Source organism: Vulpes lagopus, chromosome X (assembly GCF_018345385.1).
Source record: "Vulpes lagopus strain Blue_001 chromosome X, ASM1834538v1, whole genome shotgun sequence".
In the NCBI taxonomy this organism is placed as follows: Eukaryota; Metazoa; Chordata; class Mammalia; order Carnivora; family Canidae; genus Vulpes; species Vulpes lagopus.
In genome coordinates this window covers 51,586,940-51,612,919 of record NC_054848.1, presented here as the reverse complement: position 1 = coordinate 51,612,919, position 25,980 = coordinate 51,586,940, and the positions used below count along the sequence as shown (strand labels likewise).

Below are 25,980 nucleotides of genomic sequence, written 5' to 3'. Positions count from 1 at the left end.
CGGAGGGGCTCGGGCGGAGGAAGAAGCTCCGCGCGGAGGGGGCTGCGCGGCTCCAGGAACAGCTCGGAGGGGCTCGGGCGGCGGCTCCGCGAAGGGGGCTGTGGGGCGGGAGCGCGAATCCAACAGTGCAGGCCCCGGAGCACAGGGCGCCGGGACACAGCCCAGGATCCGGCCTCCCCCCGGGACAGGCAGAGGCCGGGAGGGCCCAGGACAGCGAGGACGCTCCTGCCTGGAACTGAGCAGATCAGCGGCCCCACCCGGGAGCCCCCAGGGCCTGCAGACGGAGAGCCCCGGAGCTACTGCGGGAGCTGACTCCAGGGTCCCAGAGCTGCCCCCGCCACTGTGGCTTCCTCCCGGGGCCTCACGGGGTGAACAACCCCCACTGAGCCCTGCACCAGGCAGGGGCAGAGCAGCTCCCCCATGTGCTAACACCTGAGACTCAGCACAGCGGCCCCTCCCCCAGAAGACCAGCGAGATGGACCAGTTCCAGGGGAAGTCAAGGGACTTAAAGTATACAGAATCGGAAGATACTCCCCCATGGGTTTTTTTTTGTTTGTTTGTTTGTTTTTGTTTTTGTTTGTTCTGTTTTTGTTTTGTTTTGTGCTTTTTTTTTCTTTCTTTCTTCTTGATTTCTGATTGCTTCCCCCACCCCACCCCACCCCACCCTTTTTTTTCTATTTTCTCCTTTCTTTTTCTTTCTCTTTTTCTTCTGTTCCCCCCTTTTTTATCTTATTTCTCTTTTTTCTTTTTCTCTTTTCTTTCCTTCTCTCTCTTTTTCTCCTTTTCCCAATACAACTTGTTTTTGGCCATTCTGCACTGAGCAAAATGACTAGAAGGAAAACCTCACCTCAAAAAAAAGAATCAGGAACAGCCCTCTCTCCCACAGAGTTACAAAATCTGGATGACAATTCAATGTCAGAAAGCCAATTCAGAAGCACTATTATACAGCTGCTGGTGGCTCTAGAAAAAACCATAAAGGACTCAAGAGACTTCATGACTGCAGAATTTAGATCCAATCAGGCAGAAATTAAAAATCAATTAAATGAGATGCAATCCAAGCTAGAAGTCCTAACGACGAGGCTTAACGAGGTGGAAGAATGAGTGAGTGACATAGAAGACAAGTTGATGGCAAAGAGGGAAACTGAGGAAAAAAGAGACAGGCAATTAAAAGACCATGAGGATAGATTAAGGGAAATAAATGACAGCCTGAGGAAGAAAAACCTACGTTTAATTGGGGTTCCCGAGGGCGCCGAAAGGGACAGAGGGCCAGAATACGTATTTGAACAAATCATAGCTGAAAACTTTCCGAATCTGAGAAGGGAAACAGGCATTCAGATCCAGGAAATAGAGAGATCCCCCCCTAAAATCAAGAAAAACCGTTCAACACCTCGACATTTAATAGTGAAGCTTGCAAATTCCAAAGATAAGGAGAAGATCCTTAAAGCAGCAAGAGAAAAAGAGTCCCTGACTTTTATGGGGAGGAATATTAGGGTAACAGCAGACCTCTCCACAGAGACCTGGCAGGCCAGAAAGGGCTGGCAGGATATATTCAGGGTCCTAAATGAAAAAAACATGCAACCAAGAATAGTTTATCCAGCAAGACTCTCATTCAAAATGGAAGGAGAGATAAAGAGCTTCCAAGACAGGCAGGAACTGAAAGAATATGTAACCTCCAAACCAGCTCTGCAAGAAATTTTAAGGGGGACTCTTAAAATTCCCCTTTAAGAAGAAGTTCAGTGGAACAGTCCACAAAAACAAGGACTGAATAGATATCATGATGACACTGAACTCATATCTGTCAATAGTAACTCTGAACGTGAACGGGCTTAATGACCCCATCAAAAGGCGCAGGGTTTCAGACTGGATAAAAAAGCAGGACCCATCTATTTGCTGTCTACAAGAGACTCATTTTAGACAGAAGGACACCTACAACCTGAAAATAAAAGGTCGGAGAACCATTTACCATTCAAATGGTCCTCAAAAGAAAGCAGGGGTTGACATCTTTATATCAGATAAATTAAAATTTACCCCGAAGACTATAGTGAGAGATGAAGAGGGACACTATCTCATACTCAAAGGAACTATCCAACAAGAGGACTTAACAATGCTCAATATATATGCCCGAATGTGGGAGCTGCCAAATATTTAAACCAATTAATAACCAAACTGAAGAAATACTTTGATAATAATACACTTATACTTGGTGACTTCAATCTAGCTCTCTCTATACTAGATAGGTCTTCTAAGCACAACATCTCCAAAGAAATGAGAGCTTTAAATGATACACTGGACCAGATGGATTTCACAGATATCTACAGGACTTTACATCCAAACTCAACTGAATACACATTCTTCTCAAGTGCACATGGAACTTTCTCCAGAATAGACCACATACTGGGTCACAAATCAGGTCTGAACCGATACCAAAAGATCGGGATAGTCCCCTGTATATTCTCCGACCATAATGCCTTGAAATTAGAACTAAATCACAACAAGAAGTTTGGAAGGACCACAAACACGTGGAGGTTAAGGACCATCCTGCTAAAAGATGAAAAGGTCAACCAGGAAATTAAGGAAGAATTAAAAAGATTCATGGAAACTAATGAGAATGAAGATACAACCGTTCAAAATCTTTGGGATAGAGCAAAAGCAGTCCTGAGGGGGAAATACATCGCAATACAAGCATCCATTCAAAAACTGGAAAGAACTCAAATTCAAAAGCTCACCTTACACATAAAGGAACTAGAGAAAAAGCAACAAATAGACTCCACCCCCAGCAGAAGAAAACAGTTAATTAAAATTCGAGCAGATTTAAATGATATCGAGACCAAAAGAACTGTGGAACAGATAAACAGAACCAGGAGTTGGTTCTTTGAAAGAATTAATAAGATAGATAAACCATTAGCCAACCTTATTAAAAAGAAGCGAGAGAAGACTCAAAATAATAAAATCATGAATGAGAAATGAGAGATCACTACCAACACCAAGGAAATACAAAGGATTTTAAAAACATATTATGAACGGCTGTACGCCAATAAATTAGGAAATCTAGAAGAAATGGACGCATTCCTGGAAAGCCACAAACTACCAAAACTGAAGCAGGAAGAAATAGAAACCCTGAACAGGCCAATAACCAGGGAGGAAATTGAAGCAGTCCTCAAAAACCTCCCAAGACACAAGAGTCCAAGGCCAGATGGCTTCCCAGGGGAATTCTATCAAACGTTTAAAGAAGAAATCATACCTATTCTACTAAAGCTGTTTGGAAAGATAGAAAGAGATGGAGTACTTCCAAATTCGTCCTATGAGGCCAGCATCACCTTAATTCCGAAACCAAAGACCCCACCAAAAAGGAGAATTACAGACCAATATCCCTGATGAACGTGGATGCAAAAATTCTCAACAACATACTAGCCAATAGGATCCAACAACACATTAAGAAAATTATTCACCATGACCAAGTAGGATTAATCCCTGGGACACAAGGCTGGTTCAACACTCGTAAAACCATCAATGTGATTCATCATATCAGCAAGAGAAAAACCAAGAACCATATGATACTCTCATTAGATGCAGAGAAAGCATTTGACAAAATACAGGATCCATTCCTGATCAAAACCCTTCAGAGTGTTGGGATAGAGGGAACTTTCCTCGACATCTTAAAAGCCATTTACGAAAAGCCCACAGCAAATATCATTCTCAATGGGGAAGCACTGGGAGCCTTTCCCCTAAGATCAGGAACAAGACAGGGATGTCCACTCTCACCACTGCTGTTCAACATAGTTCTGGAAGTCCTCGCCTCAGCAATCAGACAACAAAAAGACATTAAAGGCATTCAAATTGGCAAAGAAGAAGTCAAACTCTCTCTCTTCGCTGATGACATGATACTCTACATAGAAAACCCAAAAGCCTCCACCCCAAGATTGCTAGAACTCATACAGCAATTTGGTAGCGTGGCAGGATACAAAATCAATGCGCAGAAATCAATGGCATTTCTATACACTAACAATGAGACTGAAGAAAGAGAAATTAAGGAGTCAGTCCCATTTACAATTGCACCCAAAAGCATAAGATACCTAGGAATAAACCTAACCAAAGAGGTAAAAGATCTATACCCTAAGAACTATAGAACACTTCTGAAAGAAATTGAGGAAGACACAAAGAGATGGAAAAATATTCCATGCTCATGGATTGGCAGAATTAATATTTTAAATATGTCAATGTTACCCAGGGCAATTTACACGTTTAATACAATCCCTATCAAAATACCATGGACTTTCTTCAGAGAGCTAGAACAAATTATTTTAAGATTTTTGTGGAATCAGAAAAGACCCCGAATAGCCAAGGGAATTTTAAAAAAGAAAACCATAGCTGGGGGCATCACAATGCCAGATTTCAGGTTGTACTACAAAGCTGTGGTCATCAAGACAGTGTGGTACTGGCACAAAAACAGACACATAGATCAATGGAACAGAATAGAGAACTCAGAAGTGGACCCTGAACTGTATGGTCATCTAATATTCGATAAAGGAGGAAAGACTATCCATTGGAAGAAAGACAGTCTCTTCAATAAATGGTGCTGGGAAAATTGGACATCCACATGCTGAAGAATGAAACTGGACCACTCTCTTTCACCATACACAAAGATAAACTCAAGATGGATGAGAGATCTAAATGTGAGACAAGAGTCCATCAAAATCATAGAAGAGAACACAGGCAACACCCTTTTTGAGCTCAGCCACAGTAACTTCTTGCAAGATACATCCACAAAGGCAAAAGAAACAAAAGCAAAAATGAACTATTGGGACTTCATCAAGATAAGAAGCTTTTGCACAGCAAAGGATAGTCAACAAAACTAAAAGACAACCTACAGAATGGGAGAAGATATTTGCAAACGACATATCAGATAAAGGGCTAGTTTCCAAAATCTATAAAGAACTTATTAAACTCAACACCAAAGAAACAAACAATCCAATCATGAAATGGGCAAAAGACATGAAGAGAAGTCTCACAGAGGAAGACATGGACATGGCCAACATGCACATGAGAAAATGCTCTGCATCACTTGCCATCAGGGAAATACAAATCAAAACCACAATGAGATACCACCTCACACCAGTGAGAATGGGGAAAATTAACAAGGCAGGAAACAACAAATGTTGGAGAGGATGCGGAGAAAAGGGAACCCTCGTACACTGTTGGTGGGAATGTGAACTGGTGCAGCCACTCTGGAAAACTGTGTGGAGGTTCCTCAAAGAGTTAAAAATAGACCTGCCCTACGACCCAGCAATTGCACTGTTGGGGATTTACCCCAAAGATTCAGATGCAATGAAACGTCGGGACACCTGCACCCCGATGTTTCTATCAGCAATGGCCACAATAGCCAAACTGTGGAAGGAGCCTCGGTGTCCATCGAAAGATGAATGGATAAAGAAGATGTGGTTTATGTATACAATGGAATATTACTCAGCAATTAGAAACGACAAATACCCACCATTTGCTTCAACGTGGATGGAACTGGAGGGTATTATGCTGAGTGAAATAAGTTAGTCAGAGAAGGAGAAACAGTGTATGTTCTCATTCATTTGGGGAATATAAATATTAGTGAAAGGGAATATCAAGGAAGGGAAAAGAAATGTGTGGGAAATATCAGGAAGTGAGACAGAACATAAAGACTCCTAACTCGGGGAAACGAACTAGGGGTGGTGGAAGGGGAGGAGGGCGGGTGTTGGAGGGGAATGGGTGACGGGCACTGAGGTGGACACTTGACGGGATGAGCACTGGGTGTTTTTCTGTATGTTGGTAAATTGAACACCAATAAAAATTAATTTAAAAAAAAAAAGAACATAAAAAAAAAAAAAGCCAGCGAGGCTGGCTGTATCAGAATCAGAATTTTCCCTATGGAGAGTAGGAAGTGGTGGAAAGACTATGGCTCACATGTCCCTGGCCCTACCTAATGAAGAAATTGCTGATGAACCACCAGCTCTTTTTTTTTTATAAAGATTTTATTTATTCATGAGAGACACAGAGAGAGAGGCAGAGACACAGGCAGAGGGAGAAGCAGGCTCCATGCAGGTAGCCTGACGTGGGACTCAATCCCAGGTCTCCAGGATCACACCCTGGGCTAAAGGCAGCGCTAAACCGCTGAGCCACCTGGGCTGCCGGAACCACCAGCTCTTAAGTATTTGGGGCTTTCTTAGGAAGACAAACTTCCTGTCAAATGAGTGCTACTCAGTGGCTTCTTGGTTTCTCCCATAGTACCCGTGTCTTTCTTAACTTCTGTCATTTCTGACTCTATTGTTCCTCTTCACTATTTTTCTTGTTTGCCTAAGCATAACTCTTTTTTTCTACTTTGGTTAGTATGTTTATATATTTGAGGGGCAGCTGTGCTATACCAGAGTGACTATTACTTTCAAATCAGAACACCCGGGTTCAAATTCCAGCTATTCCATTTACAATCTGTTGATTAACTGGCAAAACCCTTGGTCTACTTATGTGGAAAACCACAAGGATGACTTTGCCTTCTGTCCCAGATGATTGTGAAATTCAAATGAGCAGTGGATATATTGGCCCTGCATTCACTGAAGAGATTTAAAGATGTCCAGGATTGGGGCACTTGGGTGGCTCAGTCGGTTAAGCATCAGACTCTTCATTTTGGCTCAGGTCATGATCTCAGGGTGATGAGATGGAGCACCATGGCAGGCTCTGGGCCAGATGAGGAGACTGCTTAAGATTCCCCCCCTCTCTCTGGCCCTCCCCCCACTTACACACATGCTCTCTCTCTAAAAAAAAGAAAAGTGTCCAGGATTATGATCTCCAAGCTCCTTGAGGCAAGCTCTTTATCTTGAGAATGTGAGCCCAATACCCCACATGTAGTAATAAGCAACCAGTAAATATTTATTGGCTGAATGGATGTGCAGATTACTACCAGGCCTGTTCTTGTGAGGTATTCAGTAGAGGACAATGCCTAGTCTAGCCAGGAGCTGAGGAGATTCCATTGGGGAGTGCCCCAGGAATTGCAACAAAGACTGGAAGCAAAGCGACTGAGAAATCTAATCCTTATTCCCTTTATAAAGACTCATTCACCTCTAAATCTCAGGTTTTTCTTTTGTATAAGAGGAAGTTTCCTCTTCTGTACCCTCTTTTGGCAGGTACAAAGCTCACCTGCCTCTATGGAATGCTGAGAGCAGTTGCTTAGCCATGAAAAGGAGTATGAACACCTGAATAATTGGTTCCAGAAGTATGCACACATAGTTACTATAACTGAAGAGACTATTTTTTGAAATAATGGCTCATTGCAGAGTCCGATCATTCTGAAGGATAGTGTGTTTCTTGCTATGGGACTAGAGCCCACAGAAGTAAGAAAATCACTCCTGCCTTTGGAGAAAAGATGGTTCTGACATTTACCCTTGCAATAGAAGCCAGCTGCAAAGATCTATGAAACAGAGTTGCACAATTACCAATAGATTCTTTGAAGGACTGAAAAAAAGTTCTGGCTGCAGTATACGGGTTTTAAAATTTTAAGTTTGGGTACTAGTAACACAAGGTGGAAGCAGGCAACAGACTCAGAAGATCTTGCAAGTGACACGGCAACTTCTTTTTAATCATTGCTTCATAATATGTACATGCTAAAAATAAGCAGGCAGAGAGCACTATACAGTAGCAATGGCAAATTCTTGACATGGTTCCCAAATTGGGCACTAACAAGAGACTTTAGTGGGTATCAAATACAATGGGTTACAGAGCTAAATTATTTATTCTGAAGGCCTGTGGTCTAGTCTCGTTATGGGGATAACCAGAATTAAGCCAGCAAATGTGTAAAGAAACAGAATTATGGGCAGATTCATAACTCAGCTGGCCACCTGGGACCTGCTCTCTATGAATAGAGTTTTTCCATATCACTTAGTACCAGATATTCCCCAAAGTCCTTTCTCTTTACCATCTGGGTTATACATGGCATCAAGCAAAACTCATTCACATATATTTCATAGCTATCCAGATGCTTACGGTGAAAAAGTCTACAAAACATATAAAATGTTTTCAATTTATCTGGATATTACAAAGGGGAATGAACTACTAGATCATTAGGAAAAATGTTCCCTCTTCTAGCATTCTTCTATTAATTTACTTTTTCCTGTTTACTAAAAAGGCACCAGACCAGGCATTCTGGACAAGCAAGACACGCAAACTTTGGCCACTGAAGAAGAATGTTTAAAATTAAATAATCTAGAGAGTTACTAAAATACCAGGAGACTGGAAAAGGTGAAATTTACTATGCCGATTTGCAAGCACAGGAGTGATCATCTAAAGCTGGAGTCCACAAGCTAAATCCAGTGTGCCATTTGTTTCTGTGTGACTTAAGAGCTGAGATGATTTTTTAAATTTTTTTTGAGATGATTTTTAAATTTTAAATGGCTAAAAAGAGAGAAAAGAAAAATACACTGAATGGCATGTGAAAATTAAATGAAATACAAATTCCAGTGCCCATAAAGTTTTACTGTAATACAGCCACACCCATTAGCTTATGTTATGTATAGTCTAGGGCTGCTTTCAGGCTACAAAAGCAGAGTTGAGTAGTCAAGTCAGAGACCATATGGCCCACAAAGCCTAAAATATTTACTACCTGGTCTTTTATAGGAAAATTTGGCTGACACCCTGATCTAAAGTTTGACATTTCGAAAAAACAGAGACAGATAAAAGATAAGAGGAACTTTCGGAAAAGATATCTAGGATCAGTGCAATCAGGATCAGTCAATTCCTTGGCCAAAGATACCTATCAAGGCTCTGTTGAAGCTGCAAGCAGATCCTCCTAACATTGTTAACCTGCCCTTGGGAAATGTTGCTCAAAAAGCCAGGGAGTGAAGAGGACACTGAAAAGCATGAAAAACTCTCTGCAAGACTCCAAACAAGAAGTAATATTCAATTCCACATGAGTTGAGGTGGGAAAGAGTGGATTTAAAGGACAGAAAGAGTTCAATTAGGGTTCACTTACATTTCTTCCCTCACAAAAACCTGGGGTGAGAGAGGGAATCAAAGCCATACTTATTTAAAATTTGCCAGGAATACTAAATTGGGACATCTTGTAAACATCAGTGACGATGCTGTAATTCTTTGAGTCCAGAATGTAAACTACAGTTTCAATTTTATGATGTGTACCAAACAGCACTCCATGTGTACAAAACAAATGGATGTACAATCTCCAATGTTTTACTAGAAAATGTCTGAAAAATAGTAAATTCTTGAGCACACAGTGCACATGATGAACTAATTAACCCTCTTTGAAACATGATGTGATAGAGATGGAGATTTACATCCTGATTTTCCAGATGAGAAAATGGAAAAGAAAGGAAGTTATCCAACTATGGTCACAATGCTGGGGGAAGGGAGAATCTCAGAGTCCTGAATTTTTAACCTAGCCCATCCACCATGTATTTTCTCAGCTAGTTCTATCCTTATCTGAAAATTGATTTTTAAAATACAATCTAGGATTCACCATCTGTTAGGAAGGCAAAACCAAAAGTGCATATAGGTATGTATAAAGGCATGTTTGTTTGCTGACATAATAGTTTTGACAGTGATGATATTTGTAATTTGTAGAACCATCATAAAAAGTCAAAGCCAGAAAAGCATATTAAAAATATATAGGGGTGCCTGGGTGGCTCAGTCTATTAAGTGTCGGAGTCTTGGTTTTGGCTCAGGTCATGATCTCGGGGTCATGAGATCAAGCCCGGCATCAGGCTCTGCACTGGGTATGGAACCTGCTTGGGATTCTCTTTCTCTCCCTCTCTCTCTCTCTCTCTGAAAAAAATCTAGTTTAAGTCCCTTATTTTACAGACAGATAAAATTGAAATCCAAAGAGGAAAATTGATTATTCAAAGCCAGACAACTAAAACCCCTTGGAGCCCCTGCTCCTGTGTATGGGCATCACCTTCCTTTGACTTCCTGGGCTTTTAGATAGCATTCAATATGCCTTCCCCATTACTTCCCTGCTCATTCCAACACCCCACCAGCTAGCTGATTCTCCTTGTGCCTGTTTCTTGCCCATAGATCATCCCCCAACTGCATGTGCCCACATGCACACTCGCACGTACAAGCACTCATACATACACAAAGTTTTTATCAACCAGATTTTAGTGATTTTACCCCTATGGCCTACCACGATTACTCTTTTAATCTCACAATATATAGATACTTCCCTAACTAGCCTAATTCTCACCCCAAACTCCCAGAATTACTGACAATGAGGAAATATGAAGATCCTTCCTCTTCTTCCTCCTCAATAGCAAAACCTGGCTAGATTACAATTGACTCTGTGCTGAGCCTTGCACCAATGACAGCATTAAAGTCTCATGCTTTATGAACTACCAAAGCTAGAAATGGATTTCTGTCTGACATGCCAGGCTTTTAAGTTTTGTACCTGTGCCCAGTCCAGAGATTTCTGAAACCATGAATAAAGTGGTAATCAACACTCCGAATACTCAGTCTGACTTAACTGACAATGACAAACAAATGAGGAAAAGAAAGATCTGTGCTCCCACTCTCTCCAAAACAGGTGGAATTTCAAGTTTCAACAAGGCAGATTCAGAAACACTTTCATAAAGGCCATTCGGGCAATAAGGACACATTGTAAAAATGAGGGAAAAAAAATCCAAATCAATAAATGTTCTCTGTGGGTAATAAGCCCCCTGCCTTCAAATAGAGATAATGACAGCAGTAAATTCCAGCCAACAAGCTTTATAGATGAGAGAAGAAAGAAAATGCCTGTTTTTTGGCTTTGTTTTCTTTGTGTGTGTGTATGTGTGTGTGTGTGTGTGTTTTAACCACTTTCTTCTATCCCTCAAAGGACTCAGGACTGGAATGTGGGGTTCATATTCCAAAGGAACCAAGGGGCTCCATAGCTTTCTAAGAAATCCATTTGTGATTTTCCATACTTCAACAGTTAAGAGTATTTGGTCCCATGAGCTGATGGAGGCTCATTTTCTCAATATTACCAAGTTTCCCTAACTTATGTGATTCTAGGGTCTAGAGCATTTTGAGACCTTCCTGGATTTCCAAGTGTTCTGTAAGTTGAGTGATTAGCCATCTCTGCTTCCTTGTTCTCAAACAGCCCAAGATCCACATCATAGCACAGCTCTTTCTAGGTAGCCCCTGCCAGTTGCCACTGTGCTTTTCTCCCTCCTTCAGCCCTAACTTCTGCAGAAAGCTCCTATGTGGAGTATGTTATGACAGCAAATTTTCCCTTTTACAATATGTCTTATCACTTTCCCTGTTTTCTAAAAATAGCAATATTGTGACCCAGATTTATAAAACCCAGAGGTAGCATCATATAAAATCTAATCTATTGAATTTGCTTGTTCAGTTGCTTACTTAAACTCTTTTCTCATCTGATCACACCATCTCTACATGAGTGCTCTGGTTTATTCTATGCTCTACAGACAAAGCCTACAGGATAATGGGGTAGGGGAGGAAGCAAATTCTCACTGAGGAAACTGGGGGTGATCTGATGTCTTTGGGCTGTTCCTCACTTTCGTTTCTGACAGCCATACTTCTGTAAGTATCTTAAGAAAGGCAAGAACTGCTCTCCGTGTCTCTTCCTAAACTGCCTAGGTCTAGGTACTGGGGCTCTGGACCTTCTACTAGCCCAGCACAGGCAGTAGCAATAGTCTACTTGGGGGTATGGACGGAACATGCAGCATATTTTCAGTAATACTGAAAGGTAGCTATCTCTTTATTGCTTTGGGGACTGGAAGAAAACAAGGTAACAGTTTTCTGTTTTATAAGTATTCCTGCCACCTGCCTAAAATTATAAAAAGGCAATCATCATTTCAATTGACTGTCAATTGGGAAACCAGTAAAGGATACCTGCTTTGCATCTTTTCTCTAGATGCCAAGAATCCTCTGGTGCTTCTGCTGTCCTCTGGTGGGTGCCATCACATTTCTAGTGAAAGGGGTGGCTTATATACCTGCCACTTTTAAGACTGTCCTCAGGGGTTTTAGTCTTTACCTAAGGCAAGACTGTTTTGGTTCCAACTTGGACCTCAACACTTCTAGGCCAGTGAGAGCAAAGGAAAGGTCTGGCAGGAAGTACTTCCTTTGTGGAAAATGGAGATAGGAGTAGATACTGGTGTTCAGCAACTGGGTCCACCCCCAGAGCGGAGCATTTTGGTCTAGAGGCTGCTTATCAGTGTCCCTTTGAGAAAAGAAGCCATTAGTACAGGATGAGGAATGAAGTGGATGAGTAGGAGGTTTGAGCCCAGGTCAATTGGGAAGAAAGGAGTCACTAGCATATATAGGAGGTCTGGAAATGGGAGTTCTTGCTGTAGGATGTGGGCCGAGCACCTCTGAGACTTGATCAGACATGAACTGTTCTAAACTCAATAAGACTAAGACTGTTCTAAGCTCAATAAGACTAAGAAGCCAGGGTTTAGCCCACTTAGCCAAATGTGAGATGTAATTTAGCATGAGTGCTATACCAATGGACTGGCCCTGAGGGCAAGTCTATGGAGAAAATAAAAGTGTTTTATCACTCTGTATCCCTATTTACCTAGAGGCCATTAATATAAAAGGTGTCCCATGAAGGCAGCAGCAGGAGGGAGTAGGAGCAGGGAACTGATGGTCTGCTGAACAGCAAAGAACACTTCTTTTCTGGGGCTGAGGCCAAGAGACTTTGTGAAGAGAAGTCCCATATACACTATAGTGAATGGGTGGGGAACACAGTTGGGGTTTCTCCATTCATAACTTCTCTAATAAAGACAATTTTTCCCTCACTACACAGCAGAGTGGAACACAAGCAGAGAAGAAATTAGATCTTTTCAAATCATTAACTATCTTCTATCCCTAGGACTGTCCCAGGCTCTAAGCACCAGATAGGACCACCTTCATCGACTACATTGCCTGTACTACCAAGGTGGCAAAAGCCAGGGGACCAGCGAATATAAAAACTTTCTTCTTTAGGTTCTTAGGTTCTTTGAGAGGGTCCTACCAGTGACTTTGCCTCCAAGATGATAAAGTCCTGGGCTCTGAAAGACTGGTGTCCCTATATATAAGATAAAGGAGAAAGGGAGAAAGTAGTGTGTAAGACCCCTTACCTTCAGCGGCTCTTTTAAAGAAGACTTTGCAGCTTCCACAAGTGAGAGCTCCATAGTGACAGCCAGAAGCTTCATCACCGCAGATCAGACAGGTCTTCTGAGGTGGAAAGTAATAGTCAATGGGTAGAACATGGTCCCTGGCAGTCTCCAAACTGGAAAGACACATGAGAAACAATGCAATACATGTCAGTGGCTGGCAGAGATAAGAGGACAGAAGTCTGAGGTCTTCAGGAGCAAACTTACACGTGTAAATTATTGTTTTTATAAAATAAAATTACTCCTTACTTAATTGAGCGTGAAGCTGATTTCCTGTCATGCAGGCAGAGACTTTTTGGATCCTGATAAGGAATTCGAGAAGTTCTCTGGAACCAGCCACTCTCATGGGCTAAGTTTATATGAGGGAAGGATGAAGACAGAAACCCGAGGTTAAGGTATCTAACTTAAAGTGGTTCTGGCAACAATTTCAGAGCAGTTAAGTGGTATGAACCCAGCTCTATGGCTTTACCTTATCCAAAGGGAGATCTAAGGCAAAAAAGTCTAAACAAAGCAGTCTGGTATGCTTTGCTCGAGTTCTCTGAGCCTCACTCTCACCTGTTAATAATATTGCTCATCCTATTGAGCTGTTGTGAGTGGCAGTATGAATTATATAAAAGGATAAAAAGCCTTTAAAATGAATACACAAGTGAGGGATCATGATTAGTGTCATCATACCAGTCTTAATTGTTCTATATTTCCCCCACTCCTTGACTTTCCTTAGTCATCTCTGTAGATCACATGGGCATCCTCTGACCTCCATTCTACAACACTGAGTAGCAGAATCCTTATGCCTGAGGGTTTTGTTGGGAAATGATACACAGTGATGACGGAAATTTCTCAGATACCATCCCAACACGTGGCCATTAAAATACTCATAGGGTCCTTAGACTAGGATGGAGCCTCAGGGGTCACCTAGTCTAAACTTCCTATCTCTAAGAAGGTCTGTGTCTGAGTCCTATCAGATGGATATGAAGGAGAGGGTCAGAAAAGCCAATCCTGAAACCTTAATGGAAGTGTAATTCTAAGTCTCCCATAGCAATTCAAGTTGAAACAAATGAAACATGGTTCTTCTAACCCAAGGTCAAATTTTTTTCTCTCCTATGCCCTCTGTCTCAGCATTCAACAAAACCCAAGTGACATCCTGGGTTAATCTTCCAAAAGTAGATGACAATTGCCCATATTCTCATCTACAGGAATGCAGCCATACTTTTTATGAGCACTTCTTCCTTACCAAGAAAGGAAGGAAGAAAGGAAAATAAGCCTTAATGGCAGCCTATTTGCTGTGTTGGGTGATTTCTACACTTCAAAACAACTCTGGGAAATATTTTTTCCTCATTATTATATCTTATGAAGAAAGACTCAGAGAGGTAAAGCCCAAAATTATTTGACAGCAAACCCAGGATATCTGGCTCCAAATCCAACACACTTTCCATTACCCTATCATCTTCCTGCTACTCTTTCACTTTCTACACGTCTCTTTGATTACCATGCTAAGCATAGTCATCAGAATCCAAACAAGCATGAAATGTTATCCTCCCTTGAATAATCATGGATCAGCCCTGGCAGGGCAAGAGCAAAGAAAATTTTCGCTTAGGCTATAGTTGACAAGTACTTTACCTCTAAGACACAAATATTAGCATTTATTCAAGTCCCACCAAGTACAACAGAAGTCACTCAAAAAGTCTGGCTGATATGCAAACCCAGCAGCTGGCTATGGTGGCCTATCTATTTCCTTCACAAGCTCTCAAGTTCCTAACTTGACTTTGGAAAGCCAGCAAGACTAGCAGAACCACAAGTTCCCCAGGAAAATAGCTCACTTCCCATATGTAAATGGGCCAAATGCTAAGAGCATCATTCCTTTGGCTAAAAATGTCATTTCCTCGGGTAAAAAATTTATCATTCATGAAGCAAGGAGAAGCAGCAGAAGTTTTTTGTTTTTATTTTTGTAAGTGTATTCATCTTTCTCTCTCTTTTTTTGACTTCTGAAACTAATGTAAGCTATTCAAATAAAATAAAAAAGACATGTATTTAGGCACCTATGTGCCAGGCCATTTCATATGTATCGGGTCATTTAATCTCCCCCAAAGCCTTGCCAGGTAACTCCGTATCATCTCTGTATTGTAGGAAAGGAATTGATGTTCAGGAAAATTGAGCTGGTTCAAGATCACTCATCTCCTAAGTGGAAATGCCAGATTCCATCCTAGGTAAGTCTGACTCCAAAGTGCCTATGACTAACCATGTTATAAAATTAAAGGTTGAAATTAGATAGACTCAACTCAACTCCTAGCACCTAGCCCTATGAACCAAGCAAAGGGCTAGGTGCTGGGAATATCATGATAATCAATATATTATTCTTGCCTCTAAGAAACCTACTATCTACCAGAGAAGACAGGAAGCAAGAAACTGTAAAATAACATAGTAGATAAAATAATAAAGCAGAATATAGACTGCTACAGATGAGAAAGCACCTCAAAGACAGGAACTTTTTTTAAAGGTATGAAGGTATAAATGGGTAAATGAAGTGATGATGATAATGACAGTAATTTTTATCATATAGCTGGAAAATAAACACTAGATATACAGTGTAGAAACCTGCCTAAACAAGAGGTAGTTTTGAAAAGAGCCTTAAAGGAACAGAAATTTTCATCCATATTAAAATTTAAAATACAGTTCAAATTGTACAAACTAATTCAATTAATCAAATTTATGATCAATGCTTAAAGACTGAAAAAATCCATCAATATTTTGGTTATAGATATGTTTAATAAAATGCACCATTTATGGAAATAACTATAGAAAAGGAGAAAGAAAGGGAGAAATAATAAAGACAGTTTGAGAATCTGAACTTTTCCTAATTACAACCCACTTTTTAAAAAAAGATTTTATTTATCAATGAGAGACAGAGAGAGAGAGAGAGAGAGAGAGAGAGAAAGAGGCAGAGGGAGAAGCAGGCTCCATGCAGGGAGCCCGATGTGGGACTTGATCCCGGGACTCCAGTATCACGCCCCGGGCCAAAGGCAGGCGCCAAACCGCCGAGCCACCCAGGGATCCCCACCACCCACTTTGACTAAAGGCCTGAGTACCTGCTAACTTCTCCAGGCTGGTCTCCACCCGCCTGCCCCTCTTCTTTCTGGAAAAATATGTTGGATAGCACTCTTACTGACTCTGACCTAGTGTAGACAAAAGGCACATTTCAATTCTGCCTCATGGGCTGACCTCTGGGCATTGGTAATGAAAATTGCAACAAGAGTCCCTATCCAGGTTTATATCCTAGAGAAACTCATGCACATTTGTACCAGGAAGCATGTGTGGGAATGGTCATATCACTTTTATTTATAAAAGCAGAAAAGATAAACATCCACTAAGAGGTAAAAGGATAAATTACAGCACCCTCATTCAATAAATTACAATTCAGCAATGACAAGAAGAGAATACAAGTACACATATGTAAATCTTACAAGCTAATGTTGCATAAAAGACATAAATCACAATAGCCTAAATATTGTATGATTCCATGACATACAGTCCCCAAAAAAGTGCAGAAGTAAACAATACATAATTTGGGAATATATATATATATATATATATAATATATATTATATATATAATATGTTTTAAGCATTTATGTGTGTATATATATATACATATATATATGAAAATCATATACATCCAAGGGACTAATAAACCCCAAATGTAAGATAGTGGTTACTTCTAAGGGGAGACTATGGTTAATGATATAAGGAAGGAGGATACAAGTTGATTTATGCATGCATTCAAAAATGTCTACTACATACCAGGCACTATTCTAGGTCCTGGAGTTAGAGCAATAAACAAAAGAAATGGTTTTAAAGTTCTTATTCTTTAATCAGGGCTCATGAGCATTCATTTTATTATTATGCTGTATATCTAACTTATACAATGCATGCATTTATGCTTTCTATGGCTCTAACAGCACATTGTGAAAGAAAAAATAACCTGAGAAGTTTCTAACATCCTCCTAAATAGCAGCCTAAGCCCAAGTGCAGAAGTTTGCTCTGAGAACAAGTAAGTTCAGAATTTGCATGCGACATTTGTATTTCTTGCCTCCCCCAGGTTACATGCTCACTTATTATCCCTATGATGGACATTCAGTTTTGAGTATGAAGGAAAAGCACTGCCACATAAAAAGGAACTTTCCCAAACCAGAATACCACTTGCTTTTCTTCAACAGTTTCACAATTAATTAAATAATCACTAGATTATTTAATTCTGGATCACTAGAAGCTAGGGGACTACAAATGCCAGCTCAACTATGGGGAACTTGCGCTCAGAAATTTTCAGCACCTAGCTATACTCTCAGTTTGTCTGTCTCTCAGACTTGAAAATACCTTAAAGGGTCTGACTACTTTAAGCAAGTTCCCCAAGGACTGTGGAACCAAGATGAAATGCAAAAGTCACAGACTAGTTTTCCTTGTATGGAAGCTGAATGTCAGCTCAGCAGGGCTTTGGAGCCTGGCAGAGCTGGGCTGGAATCCTGTATCCTCCACTGAACCTTGGTCCCAGTCATTAAGGCTCTCTGAACTCCATTTGTCTCATCTGGAGATGGGGTATACTTTCTAACCAAAAGGGCTTTTGTTAGAATTACATTAAATAGTACCTATCAAGCCCTTCCTCCTGTGCCTGCCATATGATAGTTGCATTGTATATATATGGTGCCTTCACCTTTTGCCTTATTATAATAAAGGGGGAAATGTCTAATATCCTTAAAATGAAAGAGATCATCATTCTTGGCTATACAGTGCATTTAGAAAAAGGTAAATACAAGTGGGGAGATCAAGAATAAAAGGCTAGATGTGTAAAAGTGTTGTTTCCTGAGTCATTAATTTTAGCCATTCTGACTGGTGTGAGGTGGTATCTGATCATGGCTTTGATCTGTATTTTCCTGATGTTGAGAAATGTCAAGCATCTTTTCATGTGTCTGTAAAGCCATCTAGATGTCTTCTTTGGACAAATGTCTGTTCATATCTTCTGCCTATTTCTTGCCTAGAATTTTTTTGTTTTAGGGGTGTTGAGTTTGATAAGTTCTTTACAGATTTTGGATACTAGTTTTTTAACTGATAGACATTTGCAAATATCTTCTCTCATTCTGTAGGTTGCTTTTTAGTTTTGTTGACGGTTTCCTTTCCTGTGCAAAAGCTTTTTATCTTGATGGAAATCACAGTAGTCTTTGCCCTTTTTTCACTTGCCTTTGGAGACATGTCTTGCCAGAAGTTGCTATGGCCAAGGCCAAAGAGGTTACTGCCTCTGTTCTCCTCTAGGAGTTTGATGGATTCCTGTCTCACAGTTAGGTCTCTTATCCATCTTGAGTTTTTTTTGTGTGTGTGTATGGTGCAAGAAAGGGGTCCAGTTCCATTCTTCTGCATGTGGCTGTTCAATTTCCCAACACCATTTGTTGAAGAGACTTTTTTTCCAGTGGATATTCTTTCCTGTTTTGTCAAAGAGTAGTGGACCATAGAGTTGAGGGTCCATTTCTGGGTTCTTTGTTCTGTTCCATTGATCTATGGTTTCTTACTGTGCCAGTACCATGTTGTCTGGCTGATTACAGCTTTGTAATATAGCTTAAGTCGGGCATTGTGATGCCCAGCTTTGGTTTTCTTCTTCACCATTCCTTTGGCTATTTGGTCTTTTCTGGTTCCATTCAAATTTTATCATTGTTTGTTCTAGCTCTGTGAAAAATACTGTTGTTATTTTGACAGCGATTGCACTGAATGTGTAGATTGCTTTGGGTAGTATAGACATTTTCACAATGTTTGTTCTTCCAATCCATGAGTATAGAAGGCTTTTCCATTTCCTTGTTTGTGTCTTCTTCAATTTCTTTCATAAATACTTTATAGTTTTCAGAATACAGATATTATACCTTTCATTAGATTTATTCCTAGCTATCTTATTGTTTTTGGTGCGATTGCAAATGAGATCGATTCCTTGATTTCTCTTTCTGCCTCATTGTTATTGTATAGAAATGTGCTTAACTTCTACCTATTGACTTTATATCAGGCGACTTTGCTGAATTCCTCTATCAGCTCTATTAATTTTGGACTGGAGTCTTTTTGGGTTTTCTACATGGAGGATCATGTTGGGTGCAAAGAGTGAGAATTTGACTTCTTCTTTGCCAATTTAGATGTCTTTTATTTCTTTTTGTTGTCTGACTCTTGAGGCTAGGACTTCCAATACTCTGTTGAACAACACAGGTGAGAATGGACATCCCTGATGTGTTCCTGATCTTAAGGGAAAGCTCTCAGTTTTTCCCTGTTGAGGAATGTATTCACTGTGGGTTTTTCATATATGATTTTTTATAATATTGAGGTATGTTCCCTCTATCCCTACACTGCAGAGAGGTTTTATCAAGAAAGGATGCTGCATTTTGCCAAGTGCTCTTTCTGCTTCTATTTAGAAGATCATATGGTTCTTGTCCTTTCTTTTATTAATGTAGTGTAAAACATCAATTAGTTTGTGGATGTTGAAGCACCACTGCAACCTAGGAAAAAATTCCACTTGGATGTGGTGAGTAACCTTTTTCATGTACTGTTGGATCCTATTAGCTAGTATCTTGGTGAGGATTTTTGTTTATGTGTTCATCATGGATATTGTTCTGTAATTCTCCTTTTGGGTGGGGTCTTTGATTTTAGGATCAAGGTAATGCTGCCCTTAGAGAATGAGTTTGGAAGTTTTCCCTCATTTCTACTTTTTGAAACAGTTTCAGAGGAATATATATTAATTATTTAAATGTTTGGTAGAATTCTGCTGGGAGGCCATCTGGGACTCTATAACTTGTTTCTTGGAGATTTTTGATTACTGATTCAGTTTGTTTGGTGGTTACATGTCTGTTCAGGTTTTCTATTTCTTCCTATTTCAGTTTGGGTAGCTTATATATTTCTAGGAATTAATCTGTTTCTTCCAAATTGTCTAATTTGTTGGCATATAATAATATACTCTTATAATTCTCTTTATTTCTTCAGTGATGGTTGTGATCTCTCCTCTTTCATTCATGATTTTGTTAATTTGGATTTTTTCTTTTTGATAAGTTTGGCTAGAGGTTTATTGATCTTATTAATTCTTTCAAAGAACCAGCTCCTAATTTCATTGATCTTTTCTTTTTTTTTAAATTTCTATTTCAGGTCTAATCTTTATTATTTCTGTTCTCCTGCTGGATTTAGGCTTTGTTATTCTTTTAACAGCTCCTTAAGGTTTAAGGTTAGGTTGTGTATTTGAGATTTCTTATTTCTTGAGAAAGACTTGTATTGCTATATACTTCCCTCTTAGGATCACCTTTGCTGTATTTCAAAGGTTCTGAAGTATTGTGTTATCTTTTTCATTGGATTCCATGTATTTTTAAAATTCTTCTTTAATTTCCTGGTTGATCCATTCATTCTTTAGTAGGATGTTCTTTATTCTCCATGTATTTGTACATTTTTTTCTTCCATTTTTTTCCAATTTTTTTTTCTTGTAGTTGATTTTAAGTTTTAAAGCATTGTGGTCTGGGTTCTTGGGTGCCTCAGTCAGTTAAACCATCTGCCTTTGGCTCAGGTCATGATTTCAGGGTCCTGAGACAAAGCCCCACATTGGGCTTCCTGCTCAGCACGGAGTCTGCTTCTCCTTCACCTCTGCCCCCCACCCCCAACTCATGCTGTCACTCTCAAATAAATAAAAAAAATCTTTCAAAAAATAAAGCATTGTGGTCTGAAAATGAATGGAATAATCTCAATATTTTTGTACCTGGTAAGACCTGATTTGTGACCCAGTATGTGATCTATTCTGGAGAATTTTCCATGTGCACTGGAGAATAATGAGTATTCTGTTGCTTTGGGATGAACTGCTCTGAATATATCTATGAAGTCATTTGCTCCAGTTGTCATTCAAAGCCCTTGGTTAGATCTGTCCATTGCTGTGAGTGGGGTGTTAAATCCCATATCATTGCATTATTATCAATGAGTTTCTTTTATCTTTGTTATTAATTGGTTTATATATTTGGTTGCTCCCAAATTAGGGGCATAAATATTTACAATTGTTAGTTTTCAATTGTTAGACCCTTTATTTATTGATTATGATATAATATCCTTCTTCATCTCTTATTACAATCTTTGGTTTAAAATCTAGTTTGAAAAAAAAATAAATAAAATCTAGTTTGTCTGGTATAAAGATGGCTGATCCAACTTTCTTTTATTTTATTTTCTACTAGCATGATAAATGGTTCTCCACCTCCTAATTTTCAATCTGGTGGTGTCTTTGGGTCTAAAATGAGTCTCTTGTAAGTAGTATATCTTGTTTTTTTAAAATGCAATTTGATACGCCATGTCTTTTGACTGAAGCATTTAGTCTGTTTACATTCAGAGTAATTATTGAAGGATATGAAGTTAGTGTTATTGTGTTCCTATAGATTGTCTCTGTTTCTTTCTGGTCTTTGTTATTTTGGGCTCTCTCTTCCCTCAAAGAATCCCCTTTAATATTTCTTTCAGGGCCCGTTTAGTGTTCATAAATTCCTTTAGTTTTTGTTTGTCCTGGAAACTCTTTATCTCCCCTTCTGTTCTGAATGACAGCCTTGCTGAATACAATATTCTTGGCTGCATATTTTTCCCACTTAACATGTTAAATATATCATGCTAGTCCTTTCTGGCCTGCCACATCTCTGTGGACAGGTCTGTTGCCAGCCTTAAGCATCTACCCTTGTAGGCTAAGGATCACTTGTCCTGAGCTGCTTTCAGGATTTTCTCTTTATTTTTGAAACTTGCAAGTTTCACTATTATATGTCAAGGTGTTGACCTATTTTTATTGATTTGGGGGGGGGGTATCTCTGTGTTCACTGAACTTATATGCCTGTTTCCTTTACCAGATTAAGGAAGTTCTCAGTTACGATTTGTTCAAATAAACCTTCTGTCCCTTTCTCCCACTATTCGTCTTCTGGGACCTCTATTATTCAGATATTATTTTACTTTACTGAATTCCTGATTTCTCGAAGTCTTCCTTTGTGATTCAATAGTTGTCTTTCTTTTCTTCTTCCTTATTCTCTATTATTTTGCCTTCTACATCACTGACTCTCTCTTGCATGTTTTATCCTCAATGTTAAAGCCTCCATTTTTTACTTCATCTCAGTTATAACATTTTTAATTTTAGCCTGATTAGATTTTACTTCTTTGATTTCTACAGTAAAGGGTTCTCTAGTGTCTTCTATGCTTTTTTTGAGGTCCAGCTAGTACTTTTATAATCGTTGTTTTAAATTCTAGTTTAGTCATCTTACTATTGATTATATCCCTGGTGGTGACTATTATGTCTTGTTCTTTCTTTTGCAGAGAGTTTCTCTGTTTAGTCATTGTTTTCAGAAAAGAAAGGAAGAAAAGATTAAAAAAGGAAAAAAGAAACCACCACCAACAACCTCAGAACGTATTTCTGGTGTATGCTGTGTATACTCTGCTGTTGTGTGTTGGCTGCTCTCTTCCACTGGTCCTTTATCTACAGAGTTCCTCCTTGCTTGTTGTGGGGAGTATTTGGACCTTTAAGTAGGTGTACTTTGATTTGTTTGTGAAAATAAGCTTTGCATCTGCCACGTACTTTTACTCCAACTAGTAGACTCTTTCCTTAATCCTCAGATCTTCTCCCTAGCTGTTCAAAATAGTTGAATGTTGATCTAGCTATACTCAAGGACCTGGTAAATTCAGGGTACCCCTGATACTCCACCATCTTAACTCTAGGAGCCCTTTAATCCTGTTTTATTGTTTTAAGATAGGTGGTGATGTCCTCACTTGAATTACTGATTTTGCCATGAGTCTTCTCTCTTTTTTTAGTCAGTCTAATGGTTCATCAAGTTTGTTGATATTTTCAAAGAAGTAACTTTTGATTTCATTGATTCTTCCTATCCTCTATCCAATTTATCTCCCCTCTAATCTTTTTAAATATTTCGTCATGCTTTGTTTTTATTTTGATTTTTTTAGTTTCCTAAAGTGAACAGTTGTTGATTTGATATTTTTTTTCTTTGTTAATATAGGTGTCTTAACCTGTTCTGGCTTTTACAACAAAGTACCACAGACAGGGTGGCCTATAAACAACATAAATTTATTTCTCACAGTTCTAGAGGCAGGAAGTCTGAGATCAGGGTGCCAGCATTGTTGTGTGAGGACCCTCTTCCAATATGCAGACTTCTCCTTATATCCTCACATGGTAGCAAGGCAAGCAAGCTCTAATCACTTTCTTTTATAAAAGCAATAATCACATTCATTAGGGTGCCACTTCATGATCTCAGTACGTCCCAAAGGTGTCACTTCCTAATACCATCACATTGGGCATTAGGATTTCAATATACAAATTTGCAAGGAGAATACATTCAGGCAGCTGCATTAAGCATTTATAACTATAAATTCCCTGTAGGTACTGCTTTAACTTATCTGTATCCTATAAAGTTTGGTATAGTATATTTTTACTGTTACTCACCTCAAGAATTTTCTCATTTCTCCTTTGATTTATTCTTTGAGCCACTGCTTATTTAGTAGTGTGTTATTTAGCACTACATACACATTTGTGAGTTTGACAGTTCCTTCTACTATTGATTTCTAATTACTTCCATGTGATCAGAAAACATATAGTAATTTTTCTTGAGTAAATACACTTCACTTCAGATTGTTGCTGGACTTTGTTTCCTTTTCAGAGCTCTGGAGAGGTTGATTTTCACAATTTTTGCTAGTATGTTTGTTGTTCTTATGAAAAGAGCTTTATGACAGACTTCATTCTACCATTGTGGAAGTCTTCCTTATATTCCAAAAGCCAGGTTATGTTTCACATGCTACAAAAATCACTCCCACCCCAACACACACACACACACACACACACACACACACACACTCATCATGTGTCATGAAAGGAAGAAGAAACATCACTTATACCATTCATTCATCCATTCAAAAATTCATATCATTCATACATTATGAAGGGAGAGCTCTGCTAAATGATGGGTATGTAGAGAAAGACACAGCCTCTGTTCGGAAAGGAGTTTTCACGGGCTCTTTTTGGGCTAATATAAGTGCACAAATGGTTAATGCAATGTATAGGAAGGAAAATATTATAAAAGGGGCCAAGATGGTTATTACTACAGGAAGAGAAAATTGTGTGCTTTGGTGGGGTACTATAAAATAATGCCTACCAGGTACTAAAATCTTAATACTAATCTAGCTAGGTGTCTTACATACTTGTCAAACATACTATGGAATAGGTTGGATGAGGATGCCATGATTCTAATGTATTCTTGAGCCACAGACCTGACATGAAGAGACAAGTATGAATAGAAAAATTACTTATCACTATGTATCAGTTATAGACCTACTGGTGATTTACATTTTCCTGTAGTTTATATGAACTGACAAACATGCCAGGACAGCTTGAAGGGTGGCAGTAAGACTGTTTTAATCAGTGTGCCTTACCAAAATGACCAAGCTGTCCTTTTCTCCTGGAACCACTTTCAGAAATGGGGCTGAACAGATGAATGCTTATTACAGTCATGTCCTTACATCTCCCAAGCCACATCTGCTGTATTCTGTGAGCCAAAATCTTTCCAATGGCTTCTTAGTCGTCTTAGTCAATCAGCCACGCAACAACTAGCCAGATTCCTTTCTGCAGTGTCATCTAATCTGAGGGATGAGAGATTTTTCCACATTCTTTGCTTCCAGAATCCATTACCAAAACAAACAAACAAACAAAACAAAACAAAAAAGCAGGAAATGAGAAAACACGTTGTTTTTAATTTACATGTTAAATCTTACTGGACCAATAGTTTCTTCACATCCTCCATTTGAACTTCTGATACTAGAGACTGAGGGCTTACTGTGTAATGGGCAGGACTGTCAAAGATGCTTGATCCTTACAACTACTATTGCAGGATACGCAGATTATGTCCATTTTATAATGAGAAGCAAGAAGTACAGAGCCATTGAATAATTTCTTCAAGATCACAGAGCTAGTTAAAGTAGAAGATCAAGGATTTAATGCAGGTCTGGCTAACTCAAAAACCTATGCTTTATCTACCATGCTATATAGCATTGCACTGCCATTGACTGTCAAGGCTGGATGGTTCTCATAGATCATCTTGCCCAGTATTTTTCACCTTTGGGTGCATGGTAAAATCTTTAGGGGAGGTTCCACATCTCCCCGCCATTCTGATTTAATTGAATTTTTAAAAAAGATTTGTTTTTTATTTATTTATTCATGAGAGACATAGAGAAGAGGCAGAGACATAGGCAGAGGGAGAAGCAGGCTCCATGCAGGAAGCCTGATGTGGGACTTGAGTCCAGCACTCCAGGATCACACCCTGAGTCTAAGGCAGATGCTCAACCACTGAGCCACCCAGGCGTCCCTGATTTATTGAATTAAGATGGGATCCAGGCATCCAATTTTTTAAAAAGTTGATGTTTATGATGATAATGTCCAATCAGGGATTAAAACCACTGCTTTAGTCTCTTTTATTGTTCAGGGAAAATTTGGGAACCAGAAAATGAGAGAATTGACTAGAAGAAACAGTTTCCTAGAGATAGGCCTGAGACTAGAAGCCAGGTGTTATAACTACTATACCAGAGTTCTGTTGTAGAGCAATTATTTACTTACATTCTGTAGACTAAATTTTCCAGGGCCTAGAATATGCAAGAGTCAGTCAATGGGTGGAGACTTGGTGGCTCAGTCAGTTAAGCATCTGACTCTTGGTTTCAACTCAGTTCATGATCTTGGGGTCCTGGGATTGAGCTTCATGTCAGGCTCCTCCCTCAGTGGGGAGTCTTCTTGTCTCCCTCTCTCTCTGCCCCTCCCACCACAACTCTCTCTGTCTCTCTCTCTATATATATATGTACAT

At 39.4% G+C, this 25,980-nt stretch overlaps 1 protein-coding gene across 1 annotated transcript in view; it reads right to left on the bottom strand.

Moving 5' to 3' along the window:
- Positions 1–25,980, bottom strand: part of AR (androgen receptor) — a 194,426-nt gene that overhangs the window by 78,617 nt on the left and 89,829 nt on the right. Inside the window, exon 2 of the mRNA XM_041740757.1 lies at positions 13,086–13,237. Coding sequence (XP_041596691.1) covers positions 13,086–13,237 — 152 coding nt within the window. The remainder of the gene's footprint in view (positions 1–13,085; positions 13,238–25,980) is intronic.